The 20,277-nt window shown below is 39.3% G+C and overlaps 1 protein-coding gene across 1 annotated transcript in view; it reads right to left on the reverse strand.

Annotated features, from left to right (window-relative positions):
• tmem255b (transmembrane protein 255B) overlaps positions 1-14,958 on the reverse strand; it is a 25,447-nt gene extending 10,489 nt beyond the window's left edge. The window contains exons 1-3 of the mRNA XM_016456831.1: positions 14,891-14,958; positions 13,101-13,243; positions 12,836-12,898 (exon numbers count right to left, since the gene is read on the reverse strand). Coding sequence (XP_016312317.1) covers positions 12,836-12,898; positions 13,101-13,243; positions 14,891-14,918 — 234 coding nt within the window. The 5' untranslated portion in view covers positions 14,919-14,958. The remainder of the gene's footprint in view (positions 1-12,835; positions 12,899-13,100; positions 13,244-14,890) is intronic.
• Between the last annotated feature and the right edge of the window lie 5,319 nt (positions 14,959-20,277).

Below are 20,277 nucleotides of genomic sequence, written 5' to 3' on the forward strand. Positions count from 1 at the left end.
ATGGTGTTATCAAGATTGCTCTTTTTCAGAAGGGGTTTAACAACTGCAGTTTTCAGGGAGTTTGGAAAAGTCCCAGAAAGAAGTGAGGCGTTCACCACTTCTAAGAGATCTGCTTCCAAACAGTTGAGCACCCTTTTGAAAAAAGATGTGGGAAGTGTGTCAAGATAGCAGGTTGACTATTTTAGGTGCTGCACAATTTCTTCCAAAATTTTGCTATCAATTGCTTTAAAAATAGACTTAGTATCTTCTTTTTGATAATGCGGTCGAATCTGTCTGACCTCTGCATAACTTGAGAATATGCTAATCGCCTTCCTGATATTAATGATCTTCTCAGAAAAGAAGGAAGCAAACTCATTGCATTTGCTGTCAGAGAGCATTTCACTGACAATCTGACTTGAGGGGTTTGTCAGTCTCTCAACAGTAGCAAAAAGAATGCGAGTGTTGTTTAAGTTACTGTTTATAAGGTTTGAAAAGAATGACTGTCTAGCTTTGCCTAGTTCCACATTAAAGGGGGGGGTGGGTTGTCAGTCTCTCAGTGTTGTTGAAGTTACTGTTTATAAGGTTTGAGAAGAAACTGTCTAGCTGTGGCTAGTTCCACATTGAAAGCATGTCTTTATAGATGCTATAGTGAATTTCAAGTTTCGTCTTCCGCCACATCCGCTCAGCTTTTCCGCATTCTTCATATTCTGTACTGCTGTTGATTTTCTCCAAGCTGATTTTTGTCTGCTAGTCTTCTTGCTGACTTTCACAGGAGCAATATCATCAATAACATTCTTAACTTTTGAGTTAAAGGAATCAAGGAGAAGATCAACAGAGTCTGCAGAAATGCTTGGTGTTAAAGATATAGCCTTCTATATATAGCACTTCTCATAAAGAGTAGGGGTGTATCCCCAGTGTCCTGGCCCTTGTCAATCATGGTCTCCAAATAATCAGCAATACACAATAAAGCGCTACATAAATGCTTCATTCATTCATTAATTTTTTGCTGTGAAATCTTTACTGATTTTTATGAAGTAACGTAAGAACTAACTTAGATATTGTTAGTAATATTTCAAGATGAACACTTCCTGTACTGAAGCAGCTTAGCTTTACTTGATTATCCAGACATTTTTTTTTTTTTTTGAAAATCAGTATCAAATATGGTCAGGCTTTTGAGGAACATTTATTTGTTCATCTTTCAGTCATCATTGTATTGCATTGCATTATATGTTTTGATCATCAAAGCATTTAAATATCATCTTACTAAGACATATATTATTGGGAGACGTAGAGTGAAAACTGCTATATTTAATATATGCTATATTAATCTGTATTTTTAGATTTAAAAAAAAACGTCATACTGTATGATTTTTAAGCTGTTCTCCTCATGGAGACCAAAAAATGTCCCCACAAAGACAAGGCTTTTGCCATCTTTGTGGGGACATTTTGTTCCCATAACATAGGGAATACCTGAACACACACACACACACTGTCGCACACACACTCAAACACCGGCTGCTCCATCGTCTCCTGGTCTCCAGCGTGAGCTCGTAACTCCAGCATCTGCATGTGGACTGACTGCAGTAATAAAGTAAATGTAGAGCTGTGTGCCGCTCCAGTCTGTTGGCACAAGGCTATATGGGTGATTTACTGTCCCTTGGAGCGCCAGCGCCGGAACAGCAGCAGTAACAAAGGAAAGGTCACTCTCAAATACAGAGTCTTTTCAGGAGCTTTGTCATGTGATGGGTTTGTTTAATCGAGGGCTCTGATTGGGTGATGAGCATCTGATACTGGACTAATAGCTAATAGATGAAATAACTAATAGATGAAAACTGAAACAAAAATGAGAAATTTTGCCTTGCCAACTAACTGAAATAAGTTTAAAGAGGTCATGAACTGCATTTTATTATTATTTTATGATGTTCTGTGAGGTCCACTTATAATGTTAGCAAGACTTTTACATAAAAAAAAAGTAATAAGCTATTTTGTATCCTGTTTTTGACCCTCTCCACAGAACAGTCTGTTTTTATTGGCGGGGTGCATTCAAGACTTGGAAGTAAATGCTCACTGCATTGACTGGTTAACAGTTTTGCATATTAAAATAATAGATAGACAACTGCTGTGACATACTCTGAAAACAACATGGTTCATTTGGGTTAAAAACTTATAAATACTCAGTATATATCAAAGGACCTGTAACAGACAATGCAATAGTGGTATAAACACATTTACTCACAATTATGTGTTGTTGTGACATTACTGTTGGATCTAATATAATCAGACTTAGCACTGCATCATCTTTTACTTTCAGTCTCTCTGAAAAGCCTGCGTCGAACTGTCTTGTTAAAAAAAAATGCAGTAAAGTAAAAGCAAACAAACAGTGCTTCACTGACGCGATCTGGAGCTCTTTCCTAATGTTAATTTCCTCTCCTCCTACTACATGCGCGATCAGTAGGTAGGGCTGAAGAGGCAATAATGTAGAAGTAGACAATGATTTTCTTCTGCACAGGCGGTCTTTCGTTGCACTATGACGTCATAATGTGACATTCCAAAATGAGTCGTTTTGGCAGCTTGGTTTCAATGAAAGCTTGGTTTAGGGGAAGTCGTGGCCTAATGGTTAGAGAGTCGGACTCGTAACCCAAAGGTTGCGGGTTCGAGTCTTGTACCCGCAGAGATTGTAGGTGGGGGGAGTGAATGTACAGTGCTCTCTCCCACCTTCAATACCACGACTGAGGTGCCCTTGAGCAAGGCACCGAACCCCCAACTGCTCCCCGGGCGACACATCAAAAAAATGGCTGCCCACTGCTCGGTGTGTGTGTTCACTGCTGTGTGTGTGCACTTTGGATGGGATAAATGCAGAGCATTAATTCCGAGTATGGGTCACCATACTTGGCCACATGTCACGTCACTCACAATGAAAGCTGTTTTTGAACTAACAAGAAAGTTTTGAGTTCTGAAACTTACAGGATGTTTTTAGTACACTGACCCTTGTTAAAAGATCAAGAGAAATTTAATTTCTCAGTCACCCCTTTAAGTTGAAGCACTAAAATTACTAACTGTAAATAAATAAAAACTAAAATAATTAATCAAAACTTTTTAATTAATATGTAAAAGATATTAATATTTAAAACAAAACCTAAGAAACATGACAAACACATAACAAACTTACTCAATGTAACTAAAATTAAATTGAAAACAGAAAATATAAAACCAAAGCTAATTCAAAATATTAATACAAATATAATATAACTATAATAAAGTAACACTGCCAATGATCAATCTCATCAAACACATCTCTGCTTCAACATCTCACATTTTTATTTTTATGCATTTTATCATAAAAACGTCTACTGCTAGAGCTTCAATGAATTTTCAGTTTATATAAATATAAAAATATTGACAGCCAACAAATAAGGGATGCTTTAATGAACAATTCTTAGGCTGCATTCGAATATGCATACTTTCGTAAAAAACAGTTTTCGAAAAAAAAAACTTTCGGTTGTGTCGAGTAATAAAGTGAAAAAGTAAAGTAAAGTGAAAAGTGAAAAAGTGTGAATGACGTGATGGCCAAGTATGGTGTCCCATACTCGGAATTTGTGCTCTGCATTTAACCCATCCAAGTGCACACACACAGCAGTGAACACACATACACCCCCAGAGCAGTAGGCAGCTATTTGCTGTGGCGCCAGGGGAGCAATTGGAGGTTCGGTGCCTTGCTCAAGAAAGCGCTGTTCATTCACTCCCCACACCTACAATTCCTGGCGGTACTGAGATTTGAACCTGCGACCTTTGGGTTACAAGACTGACTCTCTAAACATTAGGTCACAACTGCCCAAGCATGTCCGAATTCATGTTATTTTTTGTGATCAATCGGAGCACCCACTGTTTATTATTTACTGTTTATTTTCATGTTTATTGCTGTCAGTCTGCTTTGAAACCATCTGTATTGTTATAAAGCGCTATAGCAATAAATGTGACTTAACAGTCATGAGCAAATGAGTGGATATTCTGATGAAAAACATTTCAAAAACAACTAACTTCATTACACATAAAATAAAGTTCAATCTATCAGCTAACATGTTTAAAGTTCAGTCTCAGTACTAAAGCTCTAGTAACAGTGTGTCGATCATCTGCTGCAGAAACAAGATTGTCCATCCTGATGAACCCAGAGCGCTAGTAAAACACGCATATCCTCTCATGCTAACAGCACATGACAGCTGGCACATCAATCACGTGTTAATGAGCTTCTAAACGGACCTGCAGCTTTACGATCGTGTCATTTTCCTGCTTAATTGCGCTAACTAAATCTTGAGTTTATTCACTGGTGATAAATGAGCCGAGCCAAATATCACGTGACCTGCAGAAAAAAAAACAATAAAACGAGTCCTCTGAGCTCATTAAACCTGAAACCAGCATCTAAACCAAAAACTTCAGTCCAATTAAACCCAGAGCCACTGATGTATGAAAGCCCGTTTCTGCCACAGGATATACAAATATAAAAGATGTAATTATGTGTTTTTATCACACAATTCAGACTTTTTTTTTTCCTGTGAGATATTAACTGAGAATTATGAGGGGGAAAAAACAGAGTTGAGATAAAAACATAAGTTTATATATCACAATTTTGACGTTTTTCTCTGAATTCTATTCTCTAAGTTTGTATCTCACAATTCTGTTTTTTGTTTCCATACCAAATCCAAAAAAAGGGGTAATTGCGACTTTTCCTCAACGTTTATCTCTCACAGTTTTAACTTTTTTTCTCTGAATTGCAAGTTTACATCTCAGAATTGTGAGAAAAAAATGGTGGAATCTAATACTCAGACTTCAGAACCACAAAACTACTGGTATTAGTCCTAAAACCAAAGTGGATGCAGTACATGATAGTGAATGATTAGAATTTTTCAGTGCTGTATGTCAGTAATATTACAATAATATTTATACACAACTACTATAAACGCCATCATCCACTAATGAGCTTCTTTCATGTGCAGTTGTTTATTCGTTTCTGACGGGTAAAAATTAGATTTTAACTCAGCATCTTTCTTGAAGACTAGCAGTTTGAGAGGTTACAGAATGTCTAACCTACAAACCCTGAACACTGATGCTTTAAAGATGCATGTGTGAAGCTCCATGTCAGCGATCAGTAACTCAACACCGGCTCTCTGGTTACCCGTCAGACTCCGCACTCCAGCTTATGCCAGTTCTACTACCTAACTACATCCACGAACCATTGAGTTAATTAACAATTAAAACAGACACACATGAGCTCTGCTTCAGCTCAATGAAGCCCATGAACTGGTTTGTGCGGTGATGAATCCAGTACAGGTTATATAATTGTTTGCAAACGTTCAAGTGTCAAAGGAAAATGATGACATACACAAAAGAGTGTTTGAGATGAAGGTGAAGAGGAGAAATATGACAGATCTCATTGATTCAAACACACATGCACACTGATGCAGCCGTGCTGAATCATGAATCCCCACATGCTTCAAAGCCACCACCATCATTCCAGTCCCGAAGAAGTCGTCTCCATCCTGCTTCAATGACTACCGTCCAGTTGCACTTACCCCCATCCTCATGAAGTGCAATTGACAATAAAGCAGACTTGACTTGACTTGACTTGAAGAACCTGAATGATTCTGATTCAATAACAAATCCATTCTTTTATGGAAGCACATCCTGCTGCCTAAATAACTCAATAACTCCTAATGGCATGCTAATCACTAATAATATTTTTGTTAACATTTTAAATGTCTTTATTTTATCAAAGTAGAACAGTTTTGATTAAACGTCTTTAAAATGAACAGCTTAAACATTTCCAGTCAGCAAGAGCATTTGGCTGAAACTAAAATGCAGAAACGACTAGAACGAATTGATTGAACTTTTAACAACATTTCTCTCTCTCATGGAATTTCAGCTCACTTATATTCAATTTACTTATATTTTAAAGCTCATTTAAAAACAACATGTTGATCCAAAGTGATCCATAAAATAAAGCAAAAAGCATCAATCCAACAATAAGACTCAAACAGAACAACATTCAAGAACCTCATACAGAACCAAACATCATGACAATCATTCAGTGCCTTGATTTTTCTAAATAAAGAACCAGTTCTGAATAAAAACTGGTTCTCAACCTGAAAGTGTCTCACTTTATCCTCCAGTTTTATGGTGGCTTTAACAAAGCGTTACATAATAGATGATGTTTGTGGAGATCTTGTTCTCTGAAGGCTGAAGGGGATGATACTATAACTTCTGAATCATCATTATCTTGACGTCTCATTCCATTACAGTCATAATTCTACAGCATTTGACCTCGAAACTCTCTGACAACAATGTTCTGGTCACTTCCTGCAATCTCAGAGGGGTCAGAGGTCTTGGGACTGAGTCTGCAGTGACGTCCAGGAAATGGAAGCTGAAGCTGCAGTGTGATATGGGCTGTTGCACATTAATGTGTTCATCTGAGCACTTGGTTTTACTTTACTGTCACTGTGTGTGTGTGTCAGTTGTACGTATAGAAACGCCCTGTGATGGAGTGTGTGCATGTTTTGTGAATGACTGTGTGTGTATTGTTCATTAAATTTTAAAGGCTGTGCTGGGATCAGAGCCCAGGACACAACAGAAGACTAAATCACACACGCCAACAGCACGTTGCCATGGTTACAGACCCACAACTTTCCTTTGCCACGGATGCCACATGCCAGTGTGTGTGTGTGTGTGTGTGTGTGTGTGTGTGTGTGTGTTGAGAGAGAAACGTTTTAAACAGTATTTTGCTGGTTGGCTGCTCACACTATACTATTATCATAGCAACACATTTACAGCTTGAAAAAAAAAAAACAGTTTAATGGCTGGTAAAAAATATTTAATTCACAGACCATTAACAGGTGTGTCAAAAAGTTAATTTTGGACCTTGTTTGTGACAGAAGAGATGCTAAATCAGGTTACAGCATCATTAATACACAATACGGCCATCAGAACATGTTGATACTGGACGCTGCTGTTCATCCACTGATGAAGAACATCACAGCAACCATACTGAACATCCTAAAAACCACAGCTACAATAACAATTCAGATCAAATAGCTGGAAGCGAATGACACCGGAAGTATTGCATATTGAAGTTACAAATGGTCGCACTCACTCTTGCTCTAAAAATAAGGTGGATAGCACTTTATGCAACACAGAATATTTCAAAGCTGCTTCACAGTAATAAACAAGAAAATAACAGTATTAACCCTTTAAGCCCTAAGCGCCCCCCCCCAAAAAAAAAACATTAATAATCATATTACTCAGCAACCACTAAATGGAATAACATAAATTAGACATCATTTTAAAGCTTAGAATCTCAATTTTTAAATGAATGTAATCATTTTGGTCAGCTCTTAACAAGTGCTGAGCAGTCCCTCTAACCCTGACCTTACCGCCGGCCTACAGCCTTGTTCAATGCAATATAGGTGTCATTTGAAAGCTTCGAGTCTGAACTTTATAATGCATGTAGCCAAATGAAAAAATTATTTGGAGGGAAAAAAATCATCATTTTTGAAATATTATTTTTGTACTATATACTGTAATATGTCAAAAACATCATAAAGCTCAGATAGTCATGTGTCATATGCCATTTGAAAGGTCTCACAGAGTAGAATATAATTGTTTTGGGGTTTGACTAAACTGGAGCAAGTTTTTGTACAAGAAGTCACCCCCAGATCCATATGAAAATAATATACTGATGTCACCGTTTTACTTGTAACTTCATAAAACATTATCAGATCATGGAAATTAGGCACCATTATTTAGAGCAGATTCTCCTGATTAGAAAGAGCCCAAAACCACTATAATCTGCCATGTATATCTAAAGATTTTCCTCATGAATTTATAACACACATAAAACTGCACATGCAGCATTTAGTTTAGCCAAAAAAATGTAAGGTAGCTGTCATGTGGCGATTTCGCTCATAACTTCATAAAACATGCATATATCATAGAAAACGACACTTCATTATTTGCAGAAAATTCTCCCAATTAAGAATAGCCCAAACTCACCATAATCCATCGCTCAGATCTAAAGATATCACTCATAAAGCTATAACACATAGAAAAGAATTAGGTCATGTAGCTTAGCAAAAAAATCTGAGGTTGCAGTCCTGTGGCGTTTTAGCTCGTAACTTCACCAAACATGCATAGATCTTGAAAAACCGAACAGAAAATTCTCCCGATTAAAAAGAGCCCAAATTTACCATAATCCGTGTAACACATGAAAGCAGACAGGCGCACTGAGGCACTGCAAAGAAAAACAGCTCTATGCTTCACCTTGCTTTTTCATTCATAACTTCACGAAACATACATAGATCTCGAAAAACACGTAATTATTTTCAGAAAATTCTCCTGATTAAAATGAGCCCAGAGTTACCATAATCCGTCGATGAGATCCAAAGATATTGCTATAACACATAAAACCCAAATGGGCGCGCTTGAGGCGCAGCAGGACAAATAACGAAGTTTTACTTTGCGCTTTTATTCGTAACTTCATGAAACATGCATAGATGCATGGAACATTGCACGTCATTATTTTCAGAAAATTCTCCCGATTAAAAGGAGCCCAAACTCATCTTAATTCGTTCATTAGATCTAAATATATTACTTACGATGTTATCACACACATGAAACCATTAAATTGAGAAAAACATAGGTTACGTTTTCATTCATAACTTCATGAAACATGGAGAGATCATGGAAAATTGCACGTCATTGTTTTCAGAAAATTATCTTGATTAAAATGAGCCCAATCATACCATAATCTGTCATCATTTAGATCTAAAGATATTCGTAATCGAATTATAACACAAACTCCAAATGCGCACATTTTGCAATATTCTCATGGACATGGTTTTTTACGCTTATCATTTCATGAAACATGCTCCGATCGTGGAACATGGCATATCATTATTTACAGCAGATTCTCACGATTGAAATGAGTCCAAAATCATAATCCATTGCGTCTTTCATGTATAAATAATGCCTAAACCCATGAATTGAAGAAATCAGTTGAAGAGCTCCACTGAATACTTGACAAGCAGAATGTAAAACCTTGAATATTTCTGTGTATTTTATATTTTATATAATTTTTTAAAATTAATTAGGTATCATTTTAAAGCGTATAAATTCAGCTTTCGAATGCATCCAACCATTCTGATCAACTCCTAACCAGTGCTGCCTAGTTCCTCTAAACCGGAGTGTACCGCCAGCGGGTGCCCCCTAGCGAAGAAAAAAATAAGCATATTTTTCAAAATATCTGCATTAATCAACACAAAATTGATGACATTTGAAAGCTTGGAATCTGACCTTTACAATGCATGTGGCCACTTTGATTAACTCCAAAGTAGTGCCGAGTTATTTGCGGATAAATAGATTTTTGAAAAATGATAATTTATGAAAAATGTTTTTGTGCCATGTACTCTAATATGTCAGTAACATTGAGTCTCATCGAGTAGAATAAAACAAGTATAATTTTTTGGGGCTTTGACTAAACTTGAGTGAGGCATTACTTCAAATTCAAAACAAAGATCTAAAGATATTCGTAATCGAATTATAACACAAACTCCAAATGCGCACATTTTGCAATATTCTCATGGACATGGTTTTTTACGCTTATCATTTCATGAAACATGCTCCGATCGTGGAACATGGCATATCATTATTTACAGCAGATTCTCACGATTGAAATGAGTCCAAAATCATAATCCATTGCGTCTTTCATGTATAAATAATGCCTAAACCCATGAATTGAAGAAATCAGTTGAAGAGCTCCACTGAATACTTGACAAGCAGAATGTAAAACCTTGAATATTTCTGTGTATTTTATATTTTATATAATTTTTTTAAAATAATTAGGTATCATTTTAAAGCGTATAAATTCAGCTTTCGAATGCATCCAACCATTTTGATCAACTCCTAACCAGTGCTGCCTAGTTCCTCTAAACCGGAGTGTACCGCCAGCGGGTGCCCCCTAGCGAAGAAAAAAATAAGCATATTTTTCAAAATATCTGCATTAATCAACACAAAATTGATGACATTTGAAAGCTTGGAATCTGACCTTTACAATGCATGTGGCCACTTTGATTAACTCCAAAGTAGTGCCGAGTTATTTGCGGATAAATAGATTTTTGAAAAATGATAATTTATGAAAAATGTTTTTGTGCCATGTACTCTAATATGTCAGTAACATTGAGTCTCATCGAGTAGAATAAAACAAGTATAATTTTTTGGGGCTTTGACTAAACTTGAGTGAGGCATTACTTCAAATTCAAAACAAAAATGTCAAAACTGTAAAGGGCTAAGAGAAGGGCTACCTTGGTTCCAAATGCTGTAACTTTTGATTCCTTCATGATATCACCACAAAATAATATTAATATAAATAATTGAATTTACATACAGCACACATGTTGGGGAACATCACCAAAAAAGATTTTTTCTCCTACCATATTTCTTTCATGAGATATTGAACGTCAAATAAGAATGATATGAAAAATTTCCCTTGACCACACTAATTTTTCTTACATTTTATCACCTATTTCTCAGCATGAGAATATTCAAATGCAAAGATTTTCCATAAAAATATAGAAAGATTTCTATCAAACGATACCTACCTTTTGACTCTCCTTGCTACGGTCTTGGAGTTATGGGTCATTATTTTTGTGTATGGCACTCAGAAAAAACCAAAAAAGATTTTTTCTCCTACCATATTTCTTTCATGAGATATTGAACGTCAAATAAGAATGATATGAAAAATTTCCCTTGACCACACTAATTTTTCGTACATTTTATCACCTATTTCTCAGCATGAGAATATTCAAATGCAAAGATCCCCCCACCCCCCCCATAAATATATAGAAAATTTTCTATCAGACGATACCTACCTTTTGACTTTCCTTGCTACGGTCTTGGAGTTATGAGTCATTATTTTTGTGTATGGCACTCAAAAAACAACAGTTTTTAAAATTCCTTCAGAGAGTGAAGAGCTAAACAAAAAGGCCTGTTTTGTTACAAAATACTGTAACTTTTGGATACTTTATGCTATCACCACAAAATTTGAAACAGAAACAGCGAACATGCTGGGGAACATCATCAAAAAAGAACTTTCCTCCTACCTTATTTCTGTCCTAAGATATTGAATGTCAAATAAGACAGATATGAAAAATTCCTCTTCTCGCACTCAAATTTTTCCTACATTTTTATCAGCTAATTCTCAGCAGGAGAATTAGCAGTCATTATTTTTGTGTACGTCACTCAGAAAAAACAACTTCAGTGAGGCAAAAATGCCCTCAGGGCTTAAAGGGTTAATGTTGTTATAGCCTCATAGCAACTCCTTAGCGAACCACACTGAACACATAGCAACACCCTATCAACCGCACAGAACACATTACAGTCACATGGCAACACCTTAGCAACCACATTAAACACATTACAGTACCGTAGCAACACCTTTGGAACTACACTATAACTTTATCATATAACTGCAATGTGTTTATAATATACAGTTCACATAGCAACACCTAGGAAACCACACTGAACACATTAGTCGCATAGCTAAACATCAGTGGCGGCTCGTCGGGGGAGGCAGGGGAGGCACAGCTTCCCCATAATTTTGAGGTGAAAACCATCGAGTGTTCACTTTCAGCGCTGAGGAGTGTTGAAAAAAGAACCCTCGCAAGGGAGGCTAGCCTGATATCAACCAATCATCAAAGAGACGTAAATTACGTGATATTATTTTGAACGTCTGCCGCTGCGCTGATAATGTACCAATGATGAGTAGCGATATTGAATATCTGATTGCCAACAGATTTACCAAGCTGTCATTCAAACAGTATATATACAAATTTAGGGAAAACAGCCTAAGCTGGATATAGGCTACAGCAGTCGGCTTAATTAAATGGCGCAACAGGCAGCTCTCTTTTAACACAGACTTTTAAGAAGGGATGGATGCTTGCTTCAAGTGATAGGCCAGGTAAGTGAAATGATATTATCTTGCTGTATGTATGTCGTTTTCTTTACGTTTTCTGACTAAAACCAACCAAAAAGCCATTTAAAAGTGGTTAAGCAAACAATAATAATAATCGGCAGGGATCCCAGACCAATACAATTACTGTGCCTCCTCTATTTTAAAACCCACTGCTAAACATTAGAAACCACACTGAACACATTGCAGTCACATAGCAATACTCTAGCAACAACACTGAAGATATTACTGTCACCTAGCAAAAATCCTAGCAACCATGCTACACATTAGTTGCATAACAACACTCTAGCAACCACACTGCACACAAAGCTGCACCCTAGCAACTACATGAAACATCATTATAGCCACACAGCAATATAGTCACTTAGCATCATGTTGGTCAGTTTTAAATGGACTAACAGCAAACATCTAGTTTCTATAACCCTGTGGCTGTGAGTTTAATTGAGTTGATCAGGACGTGGACTGAAGATGGGACGCAGCTCCTGGAGCCCAGCGATGGTCTGCTTCATCTAATCATCGATGCTAATCTAATTCAGCTAAAGCGCCATCTGATCTGTCAGCCAATCACATTCAGGATTACTGACCACATGTCCAATCACACTCATCGATCTGACAGCGGATGTGACTTGTGTTCCCTAGTAAAAATGCCATATCTCACGAGTAATATTATCTGAAATATATTTCACAGGAACAGAAATAAACAGCACCTGAAATACACCGGCTGTAATTGTATTGATGAGCCATTATGTCACTCAGAGAGCCGATACTCCGTTTACTCATGGCTAAAATAGAGCATAAAGCCATTTTCTGATAGATTTAGGCTGGATTTGAGCTGGTACTCACCATCGGCCTGCGATTCTCCACCAGGTTCAGACCAACGATACCCAAGAACGCTCCAAAACTCAGCTGCCATTGAGAAGAGAACAAACCAACATACTTGATTTAACATGTAATAATAACTTCAACTTTCAACAAGATAATGACAGACTTTAAGGCTCAAACGTGCTGCGACCTGCTACTGCTGTCCTGGTGTTTTATTGCATAAATAAAAGGACAAAAAGAGTTGATTAAAGTGATGAAATGTGAAGTTGTGTGTGGAGTCACTCACTATAATCCCGGGATAGTATCCAGACACAGCCACATTATCCGTCTGTGTGGCCGACAGCAGCCCGACCACCAGAACAAGAACAGAGAGGCCAAACAGAGACACTGAACACCAGAGAGCCGTCCGCCGCCGCTTCACAAACGCATCTGGACAATCACACAACAGATGCATGAGTCATGCACAAGTATAAGTCTCTTACACTGATTTCTAATTGTTGCAAAAAGCAAACAATATTGTTGGCCAGCTCTAAAACCTGCTCTATGGTGAAACACTAAGGCATTACAGACATAACCGTATGATTGTGAAGAGCACTATACAAATGAAATTGACTTGATAATCGCACAGCTATATATAAAGTTGTACAAGTATATACAGTTATATATTCAATTCCAGCTAACATTCCCATTAAGTTAAGAAAAACTGATTTCTGATAAACATAATATAAACATAAACAAACTGTTTAAATGTTTTAAAAACGTTTTTTCTTGGTTATGCAAACGTTAAGGGCACATTTCATTTTATCATTTTGCAAACATTACTGGAATGTTACTTCTGAATGTTCTCTGAACGTTCTGAAACGTAACATTAAAAAAAAAAAATTATTGTGTGTGTGCATTTAGAGAACATTATTAAAAACCAGATAACTGTGAATGAACATTGAGAAAACATTGACAGAACGTTCCTTGTTAGCTTGGATATAGTAACTATACTAACAACTTGATTGCTTATTTAATTACAAAATCTAAACTATATTACATATATATTACATATGTGACCCTGGACCACAAAACCAGTCTTAAGTGTCAATTTTTCAAAATTGAGGTTTATACATCACATGAAAGCTGAATAAAGAATAAGCCTTCCATTGATGTATGGTTTGTTAGGATAGGACAATATTTGGCCGAGATACAACCATTTGAAAATCTGGAATCTGAGGGTGCAAAAAAAATCAAAATATTGAGAAAATCTCCTTTAAAGTTGTCCAAATGAAGTTCTTAGCAATGCATATTACTAATCAGTTTTGATATATTTTTACGGTAGTAAAATTACAAAATATCTTCATGGAATATGATCTTTACTTAATATCCTATTGATATTTGGCATAAAAGAAAAATGGATAATTTTGACCCATACAATGTATTTTTGGCTATTGCTACAAATATCCCCAGCAACTGGTTTTGTGGTCCAGGGTCACATACTATATAAATTATATTATCTATTCTGAAAATGCGACTATAAGCCAGTAATACATAAAGTCATGTCATAAGCAGAGTGGTATTTCTTAAACTAACATTCCAAAATGTAAAACTGTACTGCATTAAACGCAATGATGAGGTTAAAAATAAAATGTTTTTAAAAACGGCAGCAGGTGTGACCTTATTTGAGTCAAAAGTGGCATTTCGTCATTTCTTATATCATCATTCATGCAGGTTTTATAAACAAATTTGGAGACCCAATATATTTGTACTTTACGATCATAGGCATCTTGAAATGTATTATACCGCCTGACTTTCCAATTTATACAAATTAAGAAAACTTTTTAATATGCTGTTCTCAAAGATAGTATTGTTTTCTTTAAGTAATTAATGCATAAATGTGGCATTTATAAACTTTATACATGTATAAACTCTCATCACAGACGCTCGTTATGAACGTACGAATAAAGTCAGTCAGTCACAGTCATGATGGTCCGTTATAACAGATGAGCTGATGTTATTAATGATCATTTTATGTTTTCATGTTATTACAGATGAGCGCATGTTATAATTATAACGTAGATGAGCAGAACTCACCTGCAGGATCCGCGTTCGTCTGCTGCATCGCGTCTGTCTGATGTTTCACACACAGAATTTAATCCACAAAATAAAGTTTATAAAGAGACTAATTCTCCGTATTTATAATAATCCCCCGTCAGTACCACAGCGGAAAGACGCGCCGCGCTGCTCAGGTAAACTGATGCTTGCGGGACTGACGGTCTAAACTCACTCGACTGACCTGATGGTGACGCATGAGCGTAGGAGAAAGCAAGCGCGCACCGCGACGCTACAAAATGTCTCCGGTTACTGTCGTAACCTAGGTTCCCTGAGCAGGGGCGGATTTAGTGAATTGAGGGCCCCAGGCAAAATATAGGAATGGGGCCCTATACATTTGCACACATTTTCCTTGATTAACCTCGAGGTTCCTTCTTTTGTTGTGATGCTTGCTGCTGCACAATAGTGCCATAGTTGTGTCCAATGTTTCTACATTTTTCAGGTACATGTTATAATGGTTTTCTTTCATGTTGTAGACCACGAAATAACAACTGATTTACAGTTGAGATACAGGTTTTCACAAAATCAAAAATTATAAAATAATAAACCTGACAATTGAGCGTTTAAACCGGGGGTGAGCCAGAAGTATAAATTATTATATTAATTTAAAACTGGGTTATGTGGGTGGATTTTCGCATTGATCTGAACAAAAACTACAGACTGGATTATTGAAAATGAACATTCATTCTCTGCCAGTAGGAGGCGCTTTTGGAACGTCTGAAATATAGAATGAGAAAAGTGTGAAAAAATATAGCCCATATTGACGAGGAAAATCCACTGATGAGTTACCAGCGTAAGCCTGTGTGCAAAGGCTGTCTAATTCTAAACTTTAAAATATATTTATTTTTAGTTATTTTAACTACAAATTTTAATAAAACTGAAAACATAATGAAAAGGCAATTATACATTTACACACATTATATCAACCAAAAAAGTAACTGTGTCATCTACTTGGTTCCTTCTCATAAATGAGTAAGCGGCATTTAAAACAATTATAAACGTATAATACACACTGTTTCTCAGTATTTAATTACAGCTTCAGATGCATAAAATTTTCATCTCCCTCAAGCAGGGTACACAAAAAGCACGTTCAACTCGGGAGTCTCAGATGGTTGTCGTGGTAAACACCGTAAACAGCAACCGTTCGTGTGTCAGCGCTTAATGCGCATATCCTATATGAAAAGCATTTTAGGGGGCCCTTGGCTTTTGGGGGCCCAAGGCGGTCGCCTACCTTTGCCTAATGGGTAAGTCCACCCCTGTCCCTGAGAGCGTTCACGCTACATTGCGAAGCATTCGCAGTGGGAACTCCTCCCCTTCTCCAAAATCCTGAAACCTTCTAGGAAAACGCCAGTACAATAAACTGGGCAATTGTCGCTAATTATGCAAATTCTGACAGCTCGAACCAAGGACTAACCCTGCGTTCCATTCGGAAGGGCTCATCCCTATGCCCTAATCCCTTCAAAGGGTTTACCCTCCAGAGTGAGAGCGTCGAAGGGATGAAGGGTGTAGGGGTAAAAAAAAACAACTTTTTTTTGGAACGCACTTCTGGGCCATCTTAACGAGACGATCAAGGAGGCGCCTTCGTCATACATTGTTACAAAACGTTTGTATGCTTTTGACCCCCAGTCATCTTTTACGTTAAATATAATGTATATTTGTATATGTAATGTAATGCAATGTAATATGTATTTGTACTGTGTCCATCAGTTGTACCCTTCGAAATCCTTTATTCCGAAGGGCCCTTTGAAGTAGCCAGTTTTGAGCACTTCGGTTTGGAATGATCCTTCAATATGGCGGCCATGATTGTTTTCACTCCGAAGTGCCCTTCAGAGGGCGATATATCCAGTTTGGAATGTACCGAAAGACCACACCAAGCAAGGGGTAGAACAACACACAATTTCCCAACCAATAGCGAACGTCACTAGGAAAGCCTGCAGCTGATAGGCAGAGAACATCTCAGGTATACCAAATTAGCATATCTGGCCAGAATAAAAGAGTGGCTGCACTGAATACAGGGCAGACACAACAACAGCAGCAATGTAACGCTGTGCAACGTAACAAAAGCACATATAAAACTGTGCATAGGCCTGTACAGTGTCAACAGCTACACGCGGTAACTATAGCCTCTTTCACACAGAGATTCCGGATAGTACACAAATAATGTGTCCGTGATTTGTTCTGGGATTGTTTGATTTTGGTTCATTCACACTGCCAGTGATTTTCCTGAATCACATCCCGTAAAGATCCCATAAACACATGACATTAGGATGTGACGTAATATGATGCGTACTGTTCCACTAAACTGGTGAACGATCTCTGCTTCAGAGAGGATAGTGAGGAGTTACAATTTTTTTTCATTGTAAACGTTGATCTGCCTTCAAAACACCTGGTAAAAAGTCACACGATAAGGTGCGCCATCACTACGACACAGCATTTACGGCATTGCTCCTGGCTTTTGTTCACACAGGGTTTGTTACAGAACTGATCCCGGCAATGTTACAAGGTCCCCATCCCGGGATCGTTCCCAGGACGTGTTTGCGTTCTGTGAGGACCAGCAGGCTACAAAGCATATAACCCGAATAGACGTGCTTTTAGACCAGGCCCATGAAGAGGGATAGCCCTCGTCGTATGGGCTCTGATGTTGAGAGGGCGTTCCTGTTCCTGGGCAAACGGCTCTCTGAGCCTCGGCAGACAATGCGCCTGTCCCTGGCTCGCATAAGCTGACACGACAGCGTCCACTATTCAGTGAGAAAGCCTCTGCTTATATACTGCTCGTCCCTTAGTACAGTCACCATAGCACACAAAGAGCTGGTCAGACTATTGAAAGATGGCAGAGCGGTCAATATAAATCCTTAAAGCCCTGACACGGCAAACAGTGCTCTGAGCCTCGGCGTCATGCGAGGTCGATGGCTCGGAAGACAAAGCGTGCAAAGAAATGACCTGCGCTTTAAAGGGCGAAAGATTTAGGCATGTAGGCAAGTCTGGGCTGGAGAACAGCCTAAAACTGCAGTCCCCAGGCCCAAAGCGAATACAATCGACATCCACCGAGAGCGCATGCAAATATCCTATGCGCTTAGCCGAGGCAAGGGCAAGGAGCAGAGCAGTTTTGAGGGAGAGCTCCCTCATAGCAACTGATGCCAAGGGATTGAAAGGGGGTAGAGAGAGAGCTTTCAGAACCAGCGCTAGGTCCCAAGGCGGCACCGAAGGTGGGCATGGGGGATGTAATCTCCTCGCTCCCCTGAGAAATCTGACCACCAGCACGTGCCCCCTGATCGATTGCCCATCAACTGGGGAATGAAACGAAGCAATAGCGGCAACATAAACCTTTAACGTTGACGTAGACTCCTGTTATATAGCCTGTGCTGCAGAAAACGTAGAACATCCAACATGGGACAGTTCGTCGGGTCGATATCTCCACTCCCCATTTAAGAGCGTACTACAGATGCCTAGTAGAAGGTGCACGTGACTCAGTGAGCGTCAAGCACATGGGGAAGCAGGGCGCTTAGCCCCTCTACGACTCCTGAAGTAGCCACACGTGCAGGCTCCACAGCTCCGGGCTGGGGTGCCATATCGAGCTGTTCACTTGAGACAGCTGGTCCCCTCCTGAGAGGATTTCGCCAAGGGGGAACCACCAGCATCTCCCTGAGGTCTGGAAACCAAGGTTGATTCAGCCAGTTCCGGGCAATGAGGATCACCGACGCTCTCTCTTTCCTGATTTTGCACAATACCAGAGGCAAAATCTTCACCAGAGGGAACACAAAGTCTGGCTCTCAGCCAGTGAGACGACAGAGCATCCCCCATTAGCGGGGAGTGAGACAGCGGGAAAAAAAACAACAAAAAAAAAGGAATTCCGTTCATCGAAAGCATGTCCGCTCCGCAGATTAGGAGACCAGGGATATGCGCCACTCTGATGGAGTAGATAACAATCCGCCCATAATAGAAGACTCGCAGCCTGCATGAAAAGGGCTCTAGAGCACATGTCGCCTTGGCGATTTATGTACGAAACCACAGACATATTGTCGTGCGAATCAGCACGTCACTGTTCCAGCTGCAGTAAAAAAGCCACTAGGGCTAAGGCCTTCAGTTCCAAGCGGTATATGTGCCACCTGCTCTGAGACTCTGACCACAGGCCTGAAGTCGGTACGCCCTCGCACACTGCTCCCCAGCTGGAGGTCGACGCGTCTGTCGTAACCACAGTGTGTGGCTGTCACCAGTCCCAGGAGAACCCCCAGGCTGAACATTTATGGGTCGCGCCATGATCTCGGAGTGCTGACGCAACTGTGTGTGACCACGATGTGCATATGACCATGTGCAGAAGACCCAGGTGGCAAACTGATGAGGCTGATGCCATAAGTCCAAGAAGCCTTTGAAATTCCCTCAAGGGAACAGACTGGCCTGGTCTGAAGTGTAGCAAAGCTGATGAAATGGTCGTTATGCGCTCTTGAGAGAGGTGGGCTCGCATCTCCACCAAATCGAAACACACACCCAGATATGTTATAGACTGACTTGGGGTGAACATGCTCTTCTGCAAATTCACATGCAGCCCTAGGGACTCCTGATGGCGAAGCAGTGTGCCTGTATGACTGATAAGCACATCTCGTGAATGGGCTAAAATCAGCCAATCATCCAGATACTTTAGAATGCACATACCGCTCGCTCTGAGAGTGGAAAGAGTCGCATTTACGCACTTTTGAGAACGTGTGAGGGGCTAAAGCCAGCCCGAAAGGGAGAACTGAGTACTGGTATGCAGTGCCCTCAAAAGCAAACCTCAAAAAGCATCTGTGGCACGGTGCTATCTGAATCTTTCAGATCTATGGATGCAAACCAGTCCCCGGGATGGATTTAGCCAGGATCTGTTTTAGAGTCGTCATCCTGAACTCGCGCTTGTCAAGTGCTCTGTTTCGGGTCTCAGGTCCAGAATCGGATAGAGTCCCCCATCTCTCTTGGGTACCACAAAATAGCGGCTGTAAAACCCGCTCTCCAGCTCGCTCAGATGGACTCGCTCTATTGCTCCTTTTGCGAGCAGTCTATGAACCTCCTGTCTCAGAACAGGGCCATTTTGAGGCAGTGTCAGTGACGGAACCACGCTGTTGGTGGGGTCTGTGTCTGAACTGGAGGGAATATCCGTGCTCTATTATGCTCAGCACCCAGCTCGAAACTCCTGGAATAGCTCTCCAGGAACTGACATAGCGGTCAAATCTCTCCAGTCACTAGGGCAAGTCCAGTCTGCAGGGTGAGTAACACCATATCGATATAAGGAGAAAACTGCTCTTTTTGTGAGGATTTGTGTGTTTTTATAGAACAAACATGAACATTGGATTTGTCGCCTTACAGAAACAAGGGGAACATAATGCAGGATGCGGCGCTTG

The sequence above is a fragment of the Sinocyclocheilus anshuiensis genome, unplaced genomic scaffold (assembly GCF_001515605.1).
Source record: "Sinocyclocheilus anshuiensis isolate Anshui unplaced genomic scaffold, SAMN03320099.WGS_v1.1 scaffold856, whole genome shotgun sequence".
NCBI classification, from domain to species: Eukaryota; Metazoa; Chordata; class Actinopteri; order Cypriniformes; family Cyprinidae; genus Sinocyclocheilus; species Sinocyclocheilus anshuiensis.